Source organism: Drosophila obscura, unplaced genomic scaffold (assembly GCF_018151105.1).
Source record: "Drosophila obscura isolate BZ-5 IFL unplaced genomic scaffold, ASM1815110v1 contig_150, whole genome shotgun sequence".
NCBI classification, from domain to species: domain Eukaryota; kingdom Metazoa; phylum Arthropoda; class Insecta; order Diptera; family Drosophilidae; genus Drosophila; species Drosophila obscura.
In genome coordinates, this window is record NW_024542736.1 from 147,135 (window position 1) to 169,080 (window position 21,946).

At 46.7% G+C, this 21,946-nt stretch overlaps 2 protein-coding genes across 7 annotated transcripts in view; one reads left to right on the forward strand and one right to left on the reverse strand.

Annotated features, from left to right (window-relative positions):
- Positions 1–21,946, reverse strand: part of LOC111066381 (sodium/calcium exchanger 3) — a 36,058-nt gene that overhangs the window by 3,952 nt on the left and 10,160 nt on the right. For 2 of the 6 annotated variants that reach the window (XM_022354933.2, XM_022354932.2), the window contains 3 exons: positions 16,872–19,101; positions 2,489–2,580; positions 918–956 (listed from right to left, as the gene is read on the reverse strand). In XM_022354933.2, coding sequence (XP_022210625.2) covers positions 918–956; positions 2,489–2,580; positions 16,872–18,721 — 1,981 coding nt within the window. In that variant the 5' untranslated portion in view covers positions 18,722–19,101. Of the gene's footprint in view, positions 1–56; positions 98–917; positions 957–1,838; positions 1,854–2,488; positions 2,581–16,871; positions 19,102–21,946 lie in introns of those variants that run through there. The other 4 variants (XM_022354936.2, XM_022354934.2, XM_022354937.2 and 1 more) reach the window with 3 other exon arrangements.
- Positions 3,938–5,715, forward strand: LOC111066382 (membrane-bound alkaline phosphatase). The gene is made up of 2 exons (XM_022354938.2): positions 3,938–5,207; positions 5,264–5,715. The coding sequence occupies exons 1-2, from the start codon at positions 3,972–3,974 to the stop codon at positions 5,603–5,605; spliced, it is 1,578 nt and encodes a 525-aa protein (XP_022210630.2). The 5' UTR covers positions 3,938–3,971; the 3' UTR covers positions 5,606–5,715.

The window sequence follows — 21,946 nt, forward strand, 5'->3', positions numbered from 1 at the left end:
CTCAAAGACAAATACATATCAATTTTTTATTGTTTGGTTGTTTGGTAATAATATGTACGTTCGAGATCAAATTAGATACGCAGTGTAGCGTGTATTACTTACAAATTGATTTTGATTTTGAGGCGATGCAGAGGCGTGTTTGATTGGTGTGTTATCGATACCGTGTTCGAGTTTCCCGATTTCGTTACGGAAATCGAGTTCAAATTCGAGCAGCAAGTCGGGGCACAGGCACACAAACAGGAGTAGGAGTAGAAGAAGCGGGCACAAGCGCGTGTAATACAAAGGTGTCCGCCGAGCATAGAGATAACCAAAAACATTACCCAAAAATTGTGACCCACGACCAATTTTATTTCAATTGAAGACGAAGCCCGACGACCGATTGCTGTTTGCTCTGTTGCATTTATCTCTTTTTCTTTTTCTTTTTTTTTAGATATACGAATATTGATTAGACACAAGTAGCTTAAAGCTTGTTGCATTTATCAAGTGCGTGGCTGCTGCGTCGAAAAAGCGCAATTGTTCTTGGATGGATACAGCTTGAATGCAAATGCAAATGCGAATGCGACACAGAGATACGCATACTTAGACACATACACAACACATATATATATATGGATACAGATACGGATACTGATACTGATACGGAGACGGATACGACATAATTCTGATAATGTATACGACAAGTTTGTGTGTTAATGGGCAAAAGGATCAAATAAAACCAAAACATATGACAATGAGAATGGCTACTAAATACTTTCATCTTTCTTTATCGTTTTTCGTTCTGCGTTTTCTTGGAATTTATAGCTCTTTCGCTGTAGTTTCGCTGTACTTATTTGCATATTCTCGATTAACTGAACACTCGAAATTGTTGATCTCAATCTTATAGGCAAAGGATATGGCAAAGAAAGACGTGTACATACCAAAAAATCGATTGAAAAATGATTCCTTATTAAAGTCATCTGCGTGAGGATTGAACGTGTGTTTCATTTGGCAATTACGTTGTGGATTAGTTCGATTGGTTTGGTTTGGTTTTGTTTTGTTTTGGATTGGAGAAACAAGTGTGAACAATGGGTATGTATTTTAGTTTAATCATGTAATTATGTTCACAAGCAAATGGTCGATGGGTCAACAGAAATAAATACTTAGGATCACAGTGCTTCACAGTGCGTCAGGAGGAGGTGGTGGTGTGGGTATGGTACGGTGGAAGGAATGGATTCAGATCAGATTTTCTATTGGACTGGGTTTGGTTTTGGGATATACATAGATGCTAGTGAAGAATGCTATGCTCAAACTTCGATGGGGAACATTTAGGGGCAACTCAAACTTAAGACAATTCAAGAACCTCTTGCAAAATATCTAAACAATATGGGAGTGGGTGTGGGTAAACGGGAACTTCAATTGGTATGGGATACACATAAGGTATCTACTCTTGGATGGTGAAACATAAGAACATACACAACACCGAAACGAAACGAAATACGTAACTAAAATGTGGCTGTTTACTTTTTTTTTTTTGTTTTCTTGGGACACAACTAAAAGGAAATAGCCAAATGAATTTGCACTTTTTTGTCCGCAATTTCCGCACTCGGTGAAACAAACAAAAGGGACCAGAAATAATTATGTGTTGCACGGGGCAACCATTTTCAAGGGTTTTCTGTTTTATTTTTATTTTTTGCTTTTCAGAAACCGAAACCCGAAAGTGTTGACCAATTTAGAAATGGCATTTGTGTTACTTTCTTGGAATTTTCCGCTTCACGTTAATACGTTCCACGTTCTACGTTCTTTTTGCGCTTTCGTGTTCAATTAAAATAAAATTAATTAATGCACAATTCAAGGCTTACGGTAGTGAAGGGAATCTAGAAGCATAAAGAACACAAATTAAATGACCAAAAAGTATAAAAAGAACCCATGAGTCGATAGAAATAGGAGGCGACCAGAGAGACAAACGAAACCAAGTAGCAATTTCGTTCAATTCAAATTCAAATTCAAATTGGAATGTCCAATTTGCAGACAATTTTTTTTTTATTTTTTTTATTTTTTGCTGGACCTTGACGTTCTTGCCTGTTCTTAATATTTTGGGTTCAACGGGGTCGCAGGAGTGGAAATGGGTTCGTTCTCATATAGATTCTTTTCGAAAGTGGGGTGGAGTGGAGAAAGAGTGTGGAGAGTGTGGACTGGAGTGGAAAGTGTGGGATATATTCTCGTGTGTGTTGTGTGTGGGTTTTTCCCTGGGAATTTTATCTCCCCGGTGACGCCTGTTGAACTTTGACCAAATAAGATGAAAACTTGTGCCATCTTCGGTGCACTTCTACGAGTACGCTGGGCTGCTTCGAGTAATTTGGTTAGCATTGTCACAGGGGGGTGGGTGGTGGTTTGGGTGGTGGGTTGTGGGCTTAGGAGGGGGCACTTGGATTTGGTCTAGGACTCGGTGCTGTAATTGCAGCTGGCGCGCTGTGTCACGCGCTACAATATGTCAGAAGCCAACACTCACCTGGTGCCAATCGTGGCATTCCGATGTGAACCTTGAAGCTGACATCCTTCTCGTAGCTGCTCTCCTCCAGTATAAGTACGCTGAATTTTTGTCTGCAAAGGATTTTAAGTACAAGAATTAGCACAAAGCCAAGTCATTGTGTGAGGGACAGTGTCAGATGTTTAATATAATGGACTGCCCAAAAGCCAGAAGCTATGCGCCAGAAGCCATGAGGCTTTAGCTGTTTGATTAATGCCCTTGCCTTGGCTAAATGGCCGCAATCTTGACACTCGAAACAGAGCTCCAAATTTATTAGCCAGCACTACGTGTGTGCTTGTGTGTGTGTGTGCTGCGACACTAGCTGCGACCCCCGCATCGCACCCGCTCTATTGGCTGTACAACAAAAATTACGTATACGCCCAGTGTGCACATAAATATTCGCATTATTCATGTGGTGCAGCAGCAGAAGCAGAGTGTTCAGTGCTGTGTACTATGTACTTTGTGCACATTGGGAAACACATCCGAAAGTGAGTCAAATTATAATTGCTTCAAGGAATTTCGTATTTTTAGCCATAAAATCGACTATTTATTTTGCCCAAACACATCCAACAAACAGCCAGCCAGCCAGCCAGCCAGCGGCGATAGCGACAGCAATAGCGATAACATCGAGTGCCCAAACAGAACAGAGTTTGTAGAAACAATTTTCAGATTTGTGTGTGCACTCCATCTCCATATATTCAACAGTTGCATTCTGGCTGCGATTCCAATCCCCCCTGGCATTTGGCCATTTTCCGTTAGCACTGCCAAGTGCAAATGAAGGTCAACTCCCACTCCCACTCCCAACCCCACGTGCTCCCACTCTAATTCCTCCGCTGGACAGGTCAACTTTAACCTTTCTGTTTGCTGCTTGGTGGACGGTTGCTTGGCAGCTGCTTTTCTTCCGTTTCAATGCCTTTGCATTTGGTCTCTGTTTCCTATTTAAAAGGCAACATTTTCGCTGTATTGCTGGCGCAGTGCGTGGGTTGCCGGCACCTGTTTATGGCCACGAGCGAGCTGTTTTTATGGGTCTCTCTCTCTCTCTCAAATAAATAAAATGCGGTGTACAGTGGACACCCATTCATTGGGGCTTATCCGTTCACGTGCAGCCGCCAGATTTTCGGATTTTTCCCAGATGATTACGTGATGGCGAAATGGCTTTCTGAATTCAGCTGATGACCACACCACCAAGGCAACAAGTCGGACTACTCACGTGCTCGGCCACGGAGCGAAAAGCACAATAAATCTATAAAATTTCATACTGGTTCCGTCGTAAATAAAAGCACGCCTCGGACTAGGGGAATTAAAAGACGTATTAGATTTGAGGCGATTTGCTGTTTATGGAGCCTCCGCCTCCGACCCCGTATCTTATCGCAATCTGCATCGATAGGACGTGGCAAATGCTAGACTGCTCTCTGGGCAGCCGCGGTCCGAGTCCAAGGTAGCTCTTTGGTCAGTCTACAGCAAGATGTTCCTCCGAGTGAACGCAATTCTGATTGCCGTTGGCCTGTTCCTGCTGGCCAGCCCCGGTGGGGCAGCACCGGAGTGCCTGCGTGGCCCGGAGCAGTGCCGGGAGCGTGCTATGCATCCGGATCTTCCGGAGACGGACGCGAAGGTGCGTGCCATGCGCAAGGTGGATGGTGAGGAGACGAACGCCTATTGGCGCGAGCAGGGCGTGGAGTTCATCAAGAAGCAACTGGCCACAGAGCCGAACAAGCGTCAGGCCAAGAATGTGATCCTCTTCATTGGCGATGGCATGGGCATAACGACAACCTCTGCGTCCCGCAACCTAATCGGGGGCGAGGAGAAGGCCCTCTCCTTCGAGAACTTCCCTTACACGGGCCTCTCGAAGACCTACTCCGTGGACAAGATTGTGCCCGACTCAGCGTGCACGGCCACTGCTTACTTGTGCGGCGTCAAGGCCCAGGAGGGCACCATTGGCGTCAATGGAGTGGTGCCACGCACCAACTGCACGGCCATGCTGGACGAGAGCACGCACGTCGACTCGATCGCCAAGTGGGCCATCGATGCGGGCAAGTGGGCGGGTCTGGTGACCACCACCCGTGTGACCCATGCCTCTCCCTCCGGCGTTTACGCCCACATTGCCGAGCGGGACTGGGAGAACGATGCGGAGGTGTTCGCCGACTGCGGCGCCGACTCGGGAGTCCAGGACATTGCCTACCAGCTGGCACGCGGCGCAGTGGGCAGCAAGCTGAAGGTGATCCTTGGTGGCGGACGCAAGAACTTTGTGGACTCCACTCTGGCGGAGGAAGGCAAGCGGACGGATGGCCTCGACCTGATTGAGGAGTTCAAGGCGGCCAATGCCAAGAACGTCTTTGTGGACACCGTGGACGATCTGATGGCCGTGGATGTGGCCAACACAGAGCGTCTGCTGGGGCTCTTCAACTATGATCACATTCAGTACCGCATGGAGACGGCGGAGGACAGTCCCCAGCCCTCGCTGGAGCAGATGACGCGCAAGGCCATCGAGTACATGAGTCAGAGCGAGCAGGGCTACTTCCTGTTCATCGAGGGCGGTCGCATCGATCAGGCCCATCACAAGAACATGGCGCGCATGGCGCTCAACGAGACCATTGAGTTCTCCAAAGCGATTGCCGCCGCCCAGGAGCTGACCAGCGAGGAGGACACCCTGCTGGTGGTCACAGCGGATCACTCGCATGTCTTTAGCTACGCAGGCTATGGGGTAAGCACTTGACCCCACTTTAATTCCTATCCTTATTTGGGTTTAATTCTTTGCAGAACCGCGGCTCGGATATCTTCGGCAAGGCACCCGTGAACGGCACCGATGACACACCCTACATGATCTTGAGCTATGCCAACGGCCCCAGCTATGGAAAGTTCTACGACACGGAGACGAAGGAGCGCAAGGATCCCACCACTGTGGTGACGGGCGCCCACGACGACCAATTCCCCTCGGGCGTGCCCATGTACGACGATTCGCACGGCGGCGATGATGTGGCCGTCTATGCTGTGGGTCCCTGGTCGCATCTGTTCACAGGCGTCTACGAGCAGAGCACCATCCCCCATCTGATGGCTTATGCCTCCTGCCTGGGCGAGGGACACACCATGTGCAGCACGTAGCAGGGATGGAAGAGGGAGAGGGAGAGGGATGCCATGCCGCCTGGTCATAACAATTAAGTTTGAAGCTCATTAAATCCAGCGAACGGCATTTGCATTCGCATGCGCCTGCACTCGAGTTGATTATGCGAACGCAGACTGCAAATTGAATTAAAGCGAAATGCCGGGGAAAAGTCTCTTAAACTTAACTCTTAACTGGGTTACTTTCTCCACCCGTTCCATGTTTCGAGGCGGTGCCCCATCATCATCATCATCCACAACCTTCCCTCATTCCTCCTCGCCCTTTCGCCCTCGTAATTCACAATTTGAAACTCATCAGAGCTTTGATGGGAGTTTCTTCCTTGCTCGACAATTCCCTTGCGTGTGCACGCTAAAAGTTTGTGTTTTTTTTTTTGGGGCCAAACCTTCTTCTTGTTCCCACAGCCGAACCCTTGGAAATGTGCAAATTTCATCGTTTGGCCTCCAAAGAGCTATGCCTAGTCGTCCCCATTAGTGGGATTAAAGAGCGCTGAAGGATGGAGTTTTGAAAATTGCTAATTTGCATTCTGAATTCTAAATTCTAAATACTGTGCATGCAGAGCCAATCCAATCCAATCCGCAATTAAAACAATTACACGACGTGCGTCATGCGTCCTAGAATGGGGGGGAGCGAACTTTTTGTGTAATGCGGAAAAATAGCTCGCAAATTGGCGGACAAACAGCAGAAAAAGCAAAACCCTTTTTTGCCAGCCACCAAACCATTCAAACCAACTCTAATCAACTATCCACTCAACTATCTGTCTATCTGTCTGTGTCTGTGTCTGTGTGTGGGTATTTCCATTTCCGATTTGATTGAACGCTAAATTATATCCGCCACACAGACACAAACTCACAAATTGCAATTGGCATACTAATTGTGTCGTCGTATGGGTGCCCCGTGCCCCTTGTATATGCGTATGTGTGGCGTGTGCCAAGAACACATTTCTCCCCTATCTTCCTATGATGGCTATTAACCCAACCAATGAGTGGGGCAGCGGGTGGAGGGCGTTGTTAGGTGCCAACCTCAAAACTTTTGCCATAGCCCTTTTCCGGCCTCTGCCTCTGCCCCGCCGCCTGCTTTTGTTGGCGTTGCCCTGACATTCAATGCTAATTTTTCTGTATTGCCTATGCCTGAAGCACTTCCGCCGTTTGATTTCAATGGCAACAGCCACATGGCTGTCGTCCATTGTTAACCAACACACACACACACACAGCTCGTATGTATGTATGCACATGCCTGAATGGCTTACACAGACGCTAAACGCGTCTATTGATTTTGCAAAACTATCAAGTGAAAAGCCACAGACCAGAGACCACGACCAGAGACCACGACCAGCAAAAAGCAGACAGACGAATGTCAGCCAACATTGTGGCGACCAAATGCGGCAATGTCAAAGCCAACGGAGAGGCCTACCATGGGTGGAGAAGGTGGCCAGAGTGTGGTCTAGATAACCGCAGAGACTTGCACCGTCAGTTGCAGCGAAAAGAGAATCATGAATCAAACTCTGAATACTGATTAAGATTCATGCTGATTAAAATTAAGTATCAGATTATTAGACAAACAACAGCAGAGAGGAGTATACTCGCATGACTACGATTTGGGCCCTTTCCACGACCAGACAATTGGCTTTGAGTGAGCCCATAAGCCAACGATTATGGGGCTCACACACAGCCACCGCCAGCGGTTGTTTCAGCATCTGCAACAGATCCCACACACACACACATCAGGCCTGTGCGGATTGATGCCACAGCTCAGTGGCAATAATCCACACAAGAGTCCGAGTCCGAGTTCGAGTCCATCCTAACAGTCAGATTTCTGTGCTTCAGCTAAGCGCCTCAATTACCTGCTCCTGCTCCTGATTCGCATGCAAACTCCTTCAGCCACTGTCCACTGCCTGATGACCCTCCCGCTGCCAAGTCCATATGGTCAAGCACACATAATAGCATTACTTAGTCAACACAAGGGCGAGGCTATCCCACGAACCTTCCACCCACAGACAACGAAAACGAAAACGACAACGGATAGGAGAATGGGTTTGGGGCAAGCCACCGGGCAATATGCGGGGTAGAACAGTGTAACAATGGGGACGGGTGGTGGGCACAGGGGTTTCGAAACTTTTGCTGGAAAATAAAATTAAAGAAAATACAGCAATTTGCATAGCAATGAGCAGCAGTGCACAAAAGTCCCCCGAGCTGGGGATCTGTATGGAAAGTGGGAATTGTGGTGTAGGGGACTTAGGGCGGGCTCTAACCATTAAACCCCAATTGCCAACTCAGGGAAAAGTTTCACCTTTTGTTGGCAAGCCACCAACTTTCTGCTACCCCACCCCGCCCATTGGCTGCTGTTGCTAGCCAAGCGTTTATCCCACCACCCACTACGCGGTGAGCTGTCGCTTGTGGTTCTGAAATGACGTTGCGGCTGCATATCATATTATTGGGACACAGTGTGGCTTTTAAGGTTTTGAATTTTAAATTTCAGATTCAAGGAAACAATGCCCGAGTCACCTGAGCTACAGCTGCGGCATTGGAATGGATACTGAAATGGCTTTAAGTTCGTGGCACAATCCTTCTAGCTGTTTAATTCATACCATTAGCAATTCCATAAGTGTTTCCATATGTTTGCACTGGCAATGGCTCTGGTTTAAATGGAAAAAGGGAGGAGGAGGAGAAAAGTTAATGTGCGCGGACAGAAATTTGACAAGATATTTGCCCTTTTGGGCATTCAATTAAATCTGACCTGGAGTGACAGTGACTGACCCCCAGGTTGAATTACCCGTGAGGTGCTATGTGCCTAGAATCACCTATTTATACGGCAAACATTTATGAGTTGGCAGGCGTTTCAACCCTTCGGGGATGCTACTTGAACGATGACCGAGCGAAGAAGAGCAACAGGTGGCGACAGAAGCCAGATATTATGGTAATGACAATCACTTCACTCCGCAATTGCTCTTGATGGATCAATAATTCAATAATGCTGCATCACCGACATGCATACTTAATATCTTCGAGTGCCCAGCCACGTGCTGCTGCCACGCCACTGCCACTGCCACCGGGTGTTGGCTGCCACTACTGCCGCTGGGAAAGTGCAAAGTTCAAGAGCGTAAATTTAATAAATTGAAAATGAAATTGTGTTTACTTTTGGAAAGTCAATCATCGCTGGTCGCTGTGGCTGTTGCTGTTGCTGTTAGCCAGGCCATATCAGTCCATCAGGCCATCCAATATTGACCGAACGAATGCGAGATTCATTTAAAATTGATGGCAAGCCGAGGACGAGGTATAAATATTCGACGCCCGAAGGTACTCCGACCCGGTGGAGCCACGGCTGCGAAGGTTCCTAATGAGCTGCAGCTCGGCCATTGGCTGTGCTGTGCTGTGGAGTGGCAGTTAAATTGAACCTTAATTGGGGCAGTCCATCAAAATGTCAATCCTCAATGGCTTGTGCAAACATTTCATCGATCCCCCCCCCTCGGGTGGCTTCTAAATGCTAATGGTGAGGGTACTTTGGCTGGGTATGAGTACGGGGCACTATCGTAACTTTCCATCTGCTCAAAAACAAAATCATTTCGCCTTATCTGGTCCCAAAATAGATTGTTGTAAATCGCTTTCGGCAATGCAAACATTCAGATAGCCAGCAAATTGAATGCATGTTCGACAAATGAGCGTGACAGTGGGGGCGGGCAGGGCAGGGCAAGTAAAGCTAAAATTACCCCCCGATAGCGGGGTAACAAAAACAACAAAATTACACTTGTTGAGGCGCGAAATTAGCTAAAACACAAACACCTCCCAGCGCAAACAAACACACAACAAATATGGCCCAAACATGTGGTAGCCAGCGAAGCCTTTGACAGACGCCCCACCCACCCACTGGGCGCTAGCGCACGTGGCCGTGTCCTTTGTGCTTGCTCCATGCTGAATAACAATTTAATTTAGTTGCTCCCCGTGTTGTCTTCAACTTAAACGGAATGCAGAATGCTATACAGCAGTTCCAGGAAGTATATTTTTGAAGTATTTATGCCTGAGTGTCCCATACACGTGTCTATATATGGGGAATATATATAAGACTTACATTTACATTTATATTAGAGCAAATAAAGAGATACAAAAGATCTTGACAACAAATTGAACAAAAAAGCTGCATGGGTTTTGCACGCAATGCACATCCATGTTTGTCTTTGGTAGCTGGCAACGTTTTAGAATTATTTTAAATACAAAAACTATTTATAAAATATGTAAACTTCTATGCCATAAATACTCTTATTAGTATGTACTACTAACGGGTATCCCATAGTCTTATAATACAACTTTCTATACTCCTACTCGTATCATAAATTCACTGATGGCTTTGAGTGGGAGATTCTAGGAAATTCCAGGCCCGCTGTTGTTAATCAACTCAAATCTCTGTGTGTGTATACAAATATACAGACCGCAGAGAAAATACCCGAAAATTCGGGTTTACATTTGTTATTCTTTCGCTTCTTCACATTGTGGTTGTGTTTTCAGGAATCTGACAGAACGTGGCTGACCATGACAAAAGTTTCCACAGCAAATAAACGTGAGATGTTTTTTCTGGAATTCTAAATTGCCTTTTAATTGGCTACAGCTATATAGTCGCCCCTCCTCCATACATGGGTTCAGCTTCAATGTGCCTAGCCAGCATTTGGGGCCAGTACATGTGTGGCATGGCCATAAAAGCGCTGAACAGGCTCGCGCACATCCCTCGGATGAACTCGTATGTTTTTGATGTTTTTGTTTAGACAACGTGTTGATGTTTGTCGGGTACACACAAAGCCCAGGGGGAAAGGAGATGCCATGTCATCTGAGTAATAATTCATTCATTAAAAGGCAGTAAACACCACACAGCACCGGCCATGGGGATGGAGGAATTGAGTGAAAATATATTTCGGAAATGATGAAATACTTGCGGAACGCACCGAGGAGCTACCTCGGGTTCATAATTACCTACTTATTGAGTCTGTAATTGCAAAAGTTGAAGTAATTGCATAAATGAGCTGAGCATTCATAAGAAAAACTTCTCGCTTTCCTCCCATTTCACCCCCATTGGCCGCCTGCAGACTTTTGCTGCCTTTGTGTTTTTGCCCGGCTGAGAGGCGACTTTACAAAAAGTTTTCCATTCGTCTGGCTGGGCTTGAAACAAAGGAAAGGAGCAGAGCAATTCATTAAAGATTCCTCTGATAGGGCCATGAGGTACGTCTTTTGTTTGAGTCCTGGCTGGAGGCTGGACCCCTTAGACATTCGCTTGAATGCAAATCGAGTGGAAGCGTAATCCCCCACACACAACCAAAGCCAAGAAACCAATATAAATCACAGAAATAGCCAACAAATCCCGCAATTGAAATTGAAAATTCCAAGTGGAAATGCTAAATGGGTTCTTGGAGTTCTTGGAGCTTGGTCCGTTCGCCTCTTTGAGTACACACTCCTGAGCTGCATTAATGTCAGCCAACATGATGGCCGGGCGGAGGCAGTTGCATGTTTATGCTGGACATCTGATCCCCGCCTAATTGGGCCTGCGATGAGTCAGCGCTGAGACATTGATGGTCCTCCAAAATGTGCCAAGTAATTTTTAATGATGCCCAAAAAATTCACAGACAGCTTTTGGGGTTCCATTTTCTCTCTGGGTTTTGCCTGCCTGCTTTCCTGGTTTTCGCTGACTTTCCTTTGACCTGCCACATAAGTCACATTTAGTTGACGTTTTAATGAAGAAGCCAATGTGTAGGAAGCAGTGGCAGCCTTGAATGCGGAACAGGCATGGCATAGAGAGAGATCAAAGTGCTTGGCTAACATAACTCACAATCAGTTCTGTCATGGCATGGCATGGACTGTGTGTGTGTTGGGTCTGACCTTTGACATTGGCTGTGCGCTTTGTGTGTGTGCGCGCTGTTTCATCATTTGATGTCGCATGTTCTGATTCCCGTTCTTGTTCTGGTTGCTCCTTCTGTCACTAGCAGCTGCTGCTGCTTGCTTTATCGAGTTGTAAGCTGGCATCACAAATCAGCCACAGACTGACGATACTACAAAGCGTTGCAAAAACACACACAAACACACACGCACAGCATGATGCTGCATGCACCGCACCGTATTCAAAAGGCAGCAAGCAGCCAGCAGCAGTCTTTACGCTCACACCAATTCCACAATTCCAAATGAAATGTTCGACTTGAAGCGTTGATTGTGCGATTGCAGATGGGAAAGAGGCAGCTGTCAGAAAAAGCAGCCACACAATCAATAATGGTAATGTGCATTTTTCCAATCAAAAATAAATATATGCGAATGCTACACAAACCCAGGTGATGGGTGTAGTCAGAGCTCCAGGGTTCTCACATATATTGATTACCATCTGAGCTAGAGATATCCAACAATGTTGGCTAAAACTAAGCCAAAAAGAGTTATACCTTCAGAGTGCCAGAAGAATATAAATTGCATTGCCTTGTTCGCCCATTTATTTTTAATTTTAGCTGTTTTTTATGCAAGTATATTTTGAATATTTATAAATAAATAAATAATTTCATCTGTCTTCAGTTATGTAAAGCATTTTTCTAATTGATGGCGGGGATAAAAGTACTTAAGCCACCCCCTAAATTGCTTTCCAAATTTAAAGCTGCTGCTTCAGCATTTTCGTATTATTAGAAAAACTTTCTGTAGCAGTACGCAGGGCGGTAGGAGCGGGAGAAGGTGGAATTCTACGCGTAGGTTTTATTTTATTTTCCCTGCTATTGCCAGGGAAAATCGCAATTTTATTGCCGCTGCTTTGCAGTTCAACAAGTTTTAAAGAGTCTTAAAATATACTTTGGAAAAAGTTGTGCCAAAGTGTTGCCAAGGTGAGGGGGTGGGCATGGGTTTGGTTGGGTGCCATAGTACTTTTGGGGGCAACGTAACCCTAAACCCCTTTTGGGAAGGTCGAGCAACAGATGCCCCAAGCCCACGGCTGCTGCTGCTGCTGCTCATCTCGATGTTGATGAAGCTCCCTCCTGTTGTTGAGGATGTCATAATAATAACAAGCAAAAACAAAAGTAACCAAAATCCTCGTAAAACAGGTCTCCACCCCCCCGTTGAGCGACCGCAGCCAAGGATCGGGCAGGGAGACTGTTGGGACCGACAACGATTCAGGCTAACGACATCAAGATAAACACGAGAAATTCGAACCGAAGCCCCAAGAAGCAGCAACAGCAACAACAACAACAACCAATTGACATTGGCTAGGATGGACGGACAGACAATTTGTTGCCTGTTGCCGTTCGTCGGTAATTTATATGCCGTACGAAGAGCAAGGACCCGGACTCTGGCCCAAGCCCTGGCGTAGGCCCAGGCCCGTGCACGAACCAGCCCCAAAGCAAATTGAATCGCAAATAAGAGACTCCTCCACTCGCCCTGATTGAACCGATCGAATGGTAGATACTCTCTCAAAACTTTCTGGGTTCTACCGGAACTAATTTAGCTTAAACTATTGTGTTCCATCTAAATGAAATTGGATTATAGCTCTCAAAATTCCATGCTACCTGTTTGTAATTCCACCAGGAATTGGCCACTCATGACAGCCAAGCAAGGATTGCCTGAGTGCCTTTAAATGGGCTTACGGGCTAGAGCATGGCCAAAGGCAGAGACGAAGACGAAGGCATTGTAGCTGTTTGCTCGTATTCACGCTCACATGGATGGGAAAGTTCTGGCAGTTAGGCAGCTTGCTACTGCCACAGACCGTGACTGCCACTGCCACAAGCTCAGCCAGTTGGAGACAGACTTCGCTTACTTGTCAGTCAGGTTAGCCAGCCGTAGCAGCCGGAGCAGCAGTAGCTGGGCCCTTCCTGGGCATTTCCCCGCCGGCCACAGGAAATGTAACATGAAAAGTGAAAGCAAAAAACCGCACACGAGTGGATGATAGCTTGTAAGTTGGTTGGATTTTGTGCCTGCGTCTGCTCTGCTCTGCCCGCCCGACTGCTGGAAATAGCATAAATTTCAATTTTAGATTATGTGTGCTTAATAAAATATTTGCTCTTATCTTTGCTTCAACTTGGAACAAGGACAAGGGCCTCCTCCTGTGTACATATTTTATGTTTGACTTTTATATGCTTGGAAGTGGGTTCATGCACGCCAGGAATTGTGGCTACTTATACACAGGTGGGTCTTTGGGCCTAGATCTTGAAGCTGCCCCAAAAAGAGATTCTTAAATGCTACCTTTTGTGGCTGGCAAAATACTCGTAGTATTTTGGGGCCGCCTAAGCTGTCGCTAATTAACAAATGCCACGGACACCTGTCCGGGTGGGCCCTAATGGAAATGTCTGTTGTTTAAACTCCTCAACTGACTCTTCGCTGCCCTGAGGACGCAGAAAAGTAGGCTATGAATTTTAGCTTTTATTTTACACGTAATCAAGTTCCGCCTGCAACGCTGCAAGTGGCAAGTGGGGGTGTGTGGTGTGTGGTGTGTGGTGGGGTTATTTAAGGCCCTATAACTCAATCCAAATGCCCCCTGTCCCCACACTGTTCCCCCCGCCAGATTATACAAATTTATGCAACAGTGTTGGCACTTTGTGGACCGCCCCTGCTCCTCCCTGTTCGTGTTCAGTGTTTCTTTTTTTTTCACTGTTCTGCCAGAGAACTTTATGGCATTACTGACTGCCGCTGCCACCTCTACAGCTGCCTCTTCTACTGCCTGTGCTGCTCCTTCTGCTGTTTTTTATGATGGCCAGCTACATGGCTGCTGCCGCTGCTGTTGCGCATTTCCGCTTGCTGAAAGCTGGGAATTACCACTGATTGTGGGTGTCCCAGTGGATGTGGATATATGTATGTATGTCTGTTTGTGTGGGATAGGTAGTGGCTGTGGCGGATTTTGATTTTCATTAAAACTGAAGCACAAAACAGAATCAGACCAGAACAGAAAAAGTTATTGTGGGTGAAAAGTAAATTTATTGCAGCCACAGACACAGACCCAAAACAAATCCACACCCAAATCAACTTCAAAGTGGAATTGCCAGAAAATTTAATGTTTTCATTCTTTCCCGCTTCTACACATTGAAATTCCATTACACGTCGCTCCCCATTCTCCACAATTTCGCCGCTTAATGGCCATTCAAAAATACATCAAAATGTGTTTAATTGGGCGCCCTAGTTTATGGCCAACGTTCAGTGAATACTCTCGAGGCACTATCGGGGCGCCTCCATTGAATCGGAGTGGTACAGAGTGCATTGGCTGACAAGCCAAATGTGCCCCCGAGATGCTCATCGAACAGCTACTAGTGCTACAGTGCGCGCCTTTGCCTGGCATCCTGCCACTGCCGCCGCGTGAGACACTGACGAGGCCAAAGGCGGCGAAACTGGCAACATTAAAAACAAACATTATTACCAAAGCCACCGCAAGGCATTCAACTTGAGTGGCTGTAAATGCTGCCAAGTATTGCTACCACCCCAAGACAGAGATGGGCAGAGATGGCGTGCGAATAGCGGCGCAAGGAAAAGAAAAGGAAACGAAAAAAAGGAAATTTATTTGGCCAGTGGCTACAATAAAACGTTTTAAAACTTTGCGAATAATTGCAGAGTGAGAGAGAGCGAGAGGGAGAGCAAGTGCATCCATGGAGAACACCACCTAACAAACATTAAAAAGTATTCCAACTGTCATTGCAAATGGCAAAAACTGTTTAAGCCCTGACTCGCCGGCTAAAAGCTTAACGACCACTTTGGGAGCATTTCAGCAGGATGTGCCATCCACTTGTATGAGTATGAGTACGGGTACATTCCCCCTGGTGTGGCTCGGCATCGTTGCCACTTAATTCCTTTAAGTTTTCCCCCGTTGACGTTGACAGGTGGGCGGAGGGAGGTGTGTGCCATTGTGTGCTCTCCTCTAATTGTCTGCCCCGTTTTGGTTATTACTTTATAATGAAAAAACCTCAACAATTTATGTTACGTCTGAGCGCGACGTGTTTGAAACAATTTTGCGCCAAGCCGCAGCTGAATGTGGCATGGAGGAGAGGAGTCCGTAGAACGTCCGACATTCCATTCCCAAAAGAGAAAAAGAGAGAGAGAAAAAGCTGGTGCCAGATGAAGTTTTTAGAGGGAGGAAAACCCCACATAAAATACCAACAACTCTCTGTAATCCAATTATCCAAGTAAGAAAGTCCAACATAGGTCCCAATTAGGGACCCTTCAAGTTAAAGCTACTGCAAAGGAAGCTAAGCAAAGGACAGTGCCTCAAGGGACTTGGGTCCAAAAATAGTTCACAGGAGCAGCGCAAGATAATCCAAACTGCTGCGATAATGGACCTTTAAATAAAAGCCACACTGAGTGAAATATATACACATTTTGATTCCCTTTAAGTGATATTGCAAAACAGTTCTTAGAAGTGAATGAAAACAGCTCGAACTACTATTTTTTCGCAGTGCATTTGACGCATTTTGGCCTGTCTAATTCCTACCATATGCTGCTCATTTGGCAGGGCTATAAATCATGCTCGAGCGCCTCCTAGCTGGTCCTGCTGCTGTTGCTGCTGCTGCCCAAAACTGACTTATATTTGTGGCCATGTTGCGTGCTGCCAGTCAGTTTGCAAACGGACATGGGCATGGCAATGAGCACCGCAAAACATATGCAAAACAAGTTAACTAAGTGTGGCTGTCGTCTGCGAAATGTTTCATCAAAATGAATAAATTTTGCAAAATTAATTACAACTTGGTTTCGGTCTCTGTTCAGTTCTGTTTTTGCCTGGTGCTGCTTGCTTGCTGGGTTGGTTGGTGTTAATGTTAATGCCTGGCAGGGAATTGTTGGCGTTGTCGCACAGCACGCAGCCAGGACAAGGGGGGCGCACAAGCACACAGCAGGATATACATAATAGATTCATGAGTCGAGAACAGGTGGTGCCAGGCAGTGCAGTGCAGAAGCGCTGACAATGCCAGTTGGGGGGGTGGGGAGGCTATAAACCCATATCCTCAGTGTCTGCCATTTTGCAGCGAACACATTCTGGCCATTGCCATTGCCATCTGGCAGGTGGTGTGGCAATTAAAAGACCCAAATTATTTCAACTTTAATCGATTCGAGGCGAGGCGCACGCACAAAAGGCCGCTTGTCAATTCCCAAGCGGAAATTGCGAGTTTGCTGAAAGACTCCGTCGGGAATTCGCATTGCGTGACAGCCTACCTAGCGGAATCGCAATCGGAGCGCTGCTAACACGCAGAACAATAATCAATAGTGGGTCACTTCGGGATATACACGCATGGTATGTAGGTTAACATTCATTGATGGTGGCTTATGTACTCACTCTGTTTCATTGTTCTCGAAGATCAGTTCGCCGCGAACGGCCTCAAAGTCTTTGCCACCGACTGCGGTCTCATCTTCGGTCCAATAGGGCACAATGACGGTGCCACGGGCTCCGGAATAGCGCATCACGGATATCTCATAGAGTCCCACCGATTCGCTGGTCTCAACGAAGGAATCGGTGAAGGCGAAAATGCCGGCATGATCATCGTCCAGGATCATTACGGTGGCGATCTGGGGCACCGATAGCAGCACATTTTCCGATGGATTGAACAGGCGAATGTAGAAGCATTCGTCCTCCTCGAAGATGTCGTCATCGATGATCTCGATCTTGAAGCGTTGCTCGTCAACGCCCGGCGGGAAGCTGAGCACCCCCTTCTTGCCAATGAAATCGGTGCCGGCGATGGCTGTGCCATCCTGCGTCTCGTACTCGACGGTCGAGTAGCTGTGGATGTCGCCACGGCGCACGATACGCACCTCGAACTCGCCGCAGTTCTCCATGACGGTGTAGTGGCCCGGCTCAAAGTAGATGCGGGTCGGCTGATCGTCCGGATCGTCCTCGTCGCTCTGCTGCAGCGAGGCCTTCACCTCGGTGAGATCGCTGTGGGCGCGCTCCTGGATTTTGCGCATCAGATTGCCGCTGCCGACCATCTTGCGGGTGGCCTGGACTCGGTAGAAGGCGCGCGACTTGTTGCCGCGCGAGATGACCTGCTCCTGGGCCATCATCTCCAACTGGTCCAGTTCCGCCTCGGGATACTTCTGTCTGAGCTCCGACAGCACGGTGATGTACTCGCGTCGCGCCTCGTCGAAGGCCTCCGCATCGGAGTTGCGATGCGACGGGAAGCTGACAATCGGATGGCGCCCCTTCTCCGCATCCATCTCCACCTGGTCGTGCTCGCCGGCGACCACAGTGCCGCGTTTATTCACGCGGAAGTTCTTGTCCATGTACTTGTAGACGAGCAAGCGGCGCTCGGCAATGTAGGCCCAAATGACCGTGACTGGGAAGAAGAGCAGGGTGACAAGGGCCTCCCACACCTCGATGATGCCCGGCGAGATGACGGAGAGGATCATCCAGAGCCAGACGTAGGCGAAGATCGAGAAGAGGCATGTGACGGCGAAGACGCGCAGATGCCTGATCCGACGCACCTCTCCCGCCGGTATCCACACCATGCACACGGCAATGATCATGAACAGATTGTAGGCAGCGGAGCCGACAATGGTGCCCGGCCCCAGGTCGCCGCTCTCGAAGTCCTTGGCATAGATCTCGATAACGGAGAGCAGAATCTCCGGTGCACTCGATCCCAGAGCCATCAGCGTCAGATTGGCCACCGTCTCGTTCCAGATGCGGACATGCATGGTCTGTTTCTCGTTGTTGGGCCCCTTCACCACCACGGTCCGCTCTGTGGATGTGATCGCCTCGATGGCCGCCATGAAACGGTCCGCGATAATGGACACTCCAACGAACAGGTACACCAGTAGCAGGAAGTAGACGAAGCCACGTATCAGACGATCTCCCAGCGAGATATTCTTCTGCGGCATCCACAGCGGCAATATCAGGCCCGCGTCGCAGACTCGAATCTCTTCCGAGTCGGTTTTCGTTGCCCTGTCTTCGGCATTCTCTTCTTTGAACGTAATCTCAGTCCCTTCCAGTCCGCCATCATCTGGCGCCTGCCGCAGCCGTCGACTGTGAAATGGGCTTTGGTTTTGGCTGAACTCGGTCCTGTTCAATGACGACCTGTATGACACCCTCGTGCCATCATCCACATCCTGCACCTTGGCCAGAGACTGGGCGGTGGCATAGATGAAGAACGCGACTAATGCGCAGGTGGCAATGGACTTTATGAGCAGTTTCATGGCGGAGCTGTGATGTAATGTTGGCTTCTTCTCTCGTTTCAGTTTCAGTTAACAACTAATTGGGTTCTCTGGGGGCTCCTGCTTCGCTCTGGAAGTGTGGGGAAGTGGGAATTGGAACTCCTCGCTCGCTTGGCTTTGGATTCTGGAAGCTTTCTTGTTGCGTTCGATTTGGCTGTGTTGCAGGTTGCAGTTGAATTCTTCTCTGGGTTGGTTTTTTTTGTGCTTAGTGATCGTGCTCGTGCTTTGGCTAGTGCTGATTTCTCTTAATGCTGAATGCTGAAGTCTGATGCAGTGGATGGTTGATTATGACGTAGGACCGCGAAGTGGCATTCTCGCAATGGCACGTTTAACACTTTGACGCAGTTGGGCCGCCGCTGCACCTGCAATCAGTGAGAAAAGAAGAGAAAGAGGGAGAGAGAGGGTGAACATTAGTTGACTTGCGTTTATTATAATGCCTATTCTTGGGTCCAAACTATTTCGGGTGCATTGCATCACGAATGTCGCCAGGCTCATAGACGGCAATGCCACTGCGAAGGTTGCGGCCCACAAATAGTCGCTAGACCCCCAACTAGATGGGGGTGGGTGGGGAATGGTGCCTGAGCTCAGAAGCTTTGCCAGAACAGAACTTTGTGTATTTACACAATAAAGAAATTAAATGCGTAAATAGTCAGCATAAAACATAAACAAAAAGTGCAGCAATAAAAATGGCAAAACAACAACAAAAACAACAAAAACAACAACAGCAACAACGAAAGAAACAAACAAAACTGCGGAAAAGCGGAAAAGCTAGAAGCAAACAAAGTTCGCTTTTCCTGGAAATATGAAAAGCAGAAAAGTTAATTGCAAAACTGAACTGTAAACCGAAAAAAATGCACCAAGCTGCAAGCCAAATAAATTATCCGCCAACGGAATCGATACAATACGCAGCTCTCCAATGTCAATAACGGATAGCAGACAAACGGAACTAACAGCAAAACAAACTGAAATTAACGGAACGCAAGCGGTAGATAGCAAAACAAAGAGCAACAAGAAACAAAAAAAAAAACTAAAAAGTGTACCCGCCCGCGCATTTTCGAACGCGCTCCTCTGAGTGCTATCAGGAATTGCATATAAAACTCGTAAACTATATCTACAAAAATACAAAAAATAATCAACTACAATTTGTGGAAAGCTTTTATGACAATGATTCCATCTAGAAAATAATTTATACTGAGAGAGATAGTTCTGTGGCAGGTTTCAGGATTGAGGGACCCATGGGGTATCATGGAAATAATCAATATAATAATTACAATAATTATTAAATATTTCGTTTAATCTGTTTGCAGCTGATCAAAGTTACAATGCCTCTGGTGAGGGTATAATAAATTGAACATGGCCAAACCTTAACGGTGGACAGAACCAAGAAGAGCAACAAGAAGCGCACAAGTGACTGACAAGACAGAACATTATAAATGCATAAAGATTGCCAAGAGGGAATGGGAAGGAGCAAAAAGACATAGAGAGCAAGAGACTAAACGAGCGGCACACATACATATGTATACACATGTATGGGTATAGGTATGCATTTTTGATGCACATAGAGACAGTTGACAGCTGGCAACGTTGCAACGTTGAGGCGCCATAGTAGTTGGCGGGTGGCAAATCGTGGGTGGGGCGGGGTTTTGTGCAAGACTTTGATAACTTTAAATAACACAAAGCCAAGCAGAAAACTGTACACGATACGTCTGTATGCTGGAGAGAGCTCCGTTAACAGTTCGCTGAATTTAGCTTGCTGCATAAACAGACATTTGTTTGGCATATTTATAGTCGAGTTTTTCCTTGAAACTGTCAAACTTGATCAAACACCTCACATCAGTTGCTGTCCTCAGGTTTCGAAGTTTCATAAATCAATATGAATGTACAACACACACATGCACATACATTTGAGTGCTTATATGGCCTACAGTTAATGGCAAAGACGGTAAAGATAAGACCAAACGTACACTGAAACTTTACGGATTGAGTTCTCAAGATGCATTTAACTGAAAAGTCAATATGGCCTACAGTTTATTCTAAAGGGGCAAAGATAATAACTGCTATATTTATGGATCAGCTTCTTTAAGAGATTCCCACTCTATGAAACACGGAAGTATAAGTCTATATACCCTATACTATCTCAAAGTTCTGCACGCACTGAAAGTGTCTAAATTTATAAATTTTATTTTATTTTTTCACTTTTATTTAGCTTTTATCCAGCATATACTGTTGGAATATTTCTGGTTGAACCAACACTCTCACACACACACACACTTCACATATGTTCCGGCTTCGAAATCCGATAAATCAATATGCCCAGCCGTTTATGACGAAGGGGCTACGATAATCATCAACGTTTGCATTAATTTAGCAATTACAACAAGAGCTGACAGCAGACGGCAGCAAAGCAGAGATATAGATAGATAAAGAGCGGGACAGATGCAGAGCGATAGAGAGAGAGATGGTGGATAATGGGAGCAAGGGAGAACGAGGTATGGGTGGTGTGAGTAAGCCGGAGAGGGAGTGGGGGAAAGAGTGAAGCAGTGAAGATGAGCAAGGGCGAGCAGACGAACAGACGCCCCTGGGAGCAGAGAGAACATATGCTGGGGCAAACATTCCGTTTCAATTTTTCCTGTTGCTTTTCCCCTCCTGCCGGATTCTACCATTTTTGCTTCCAGCGGCAAATTGCATTTGGCCATTATTGGAAAATTGCTGCACGTCGTCGTCAGGTTGAGAGATTGCGAATTAATTAAAAGCCTGCTGCTGCTGCTGCTACTGGCGCTGCTGCTTACATTTCTCCTCTGCCCGCTTATCGTTAGGTATTAGGTATTCCAAAATCGCCGCTGTGATTTGATTTTCTTGTGGGGGGGGGGTTCCGTTTCGGTTAGATTTATCACAAATGTTGGGCTTGACTGGTGGCAGGGAATAACACTTGCAGGGACCGTAGAATTTGAATGACACTAGGCGGCATATTTATGTATGTATGTACATACTTATGTATGCTTGCTAGATATATTATAATTTTAACAAAGACATTTAAAATTAGCACAAACAAATAATAAAAGAATGCTCGATCGAACGCGCCGCGTTTCGCCAAGGACTGAGACTTCGTCCGCCGTGAATATGAGTGTGTATGAAAATGGGATTGGGAATCGGCAACGGGAATGGGCAATGGGGAATGCGAAGGGGAATTACGAATATGTAGGAATA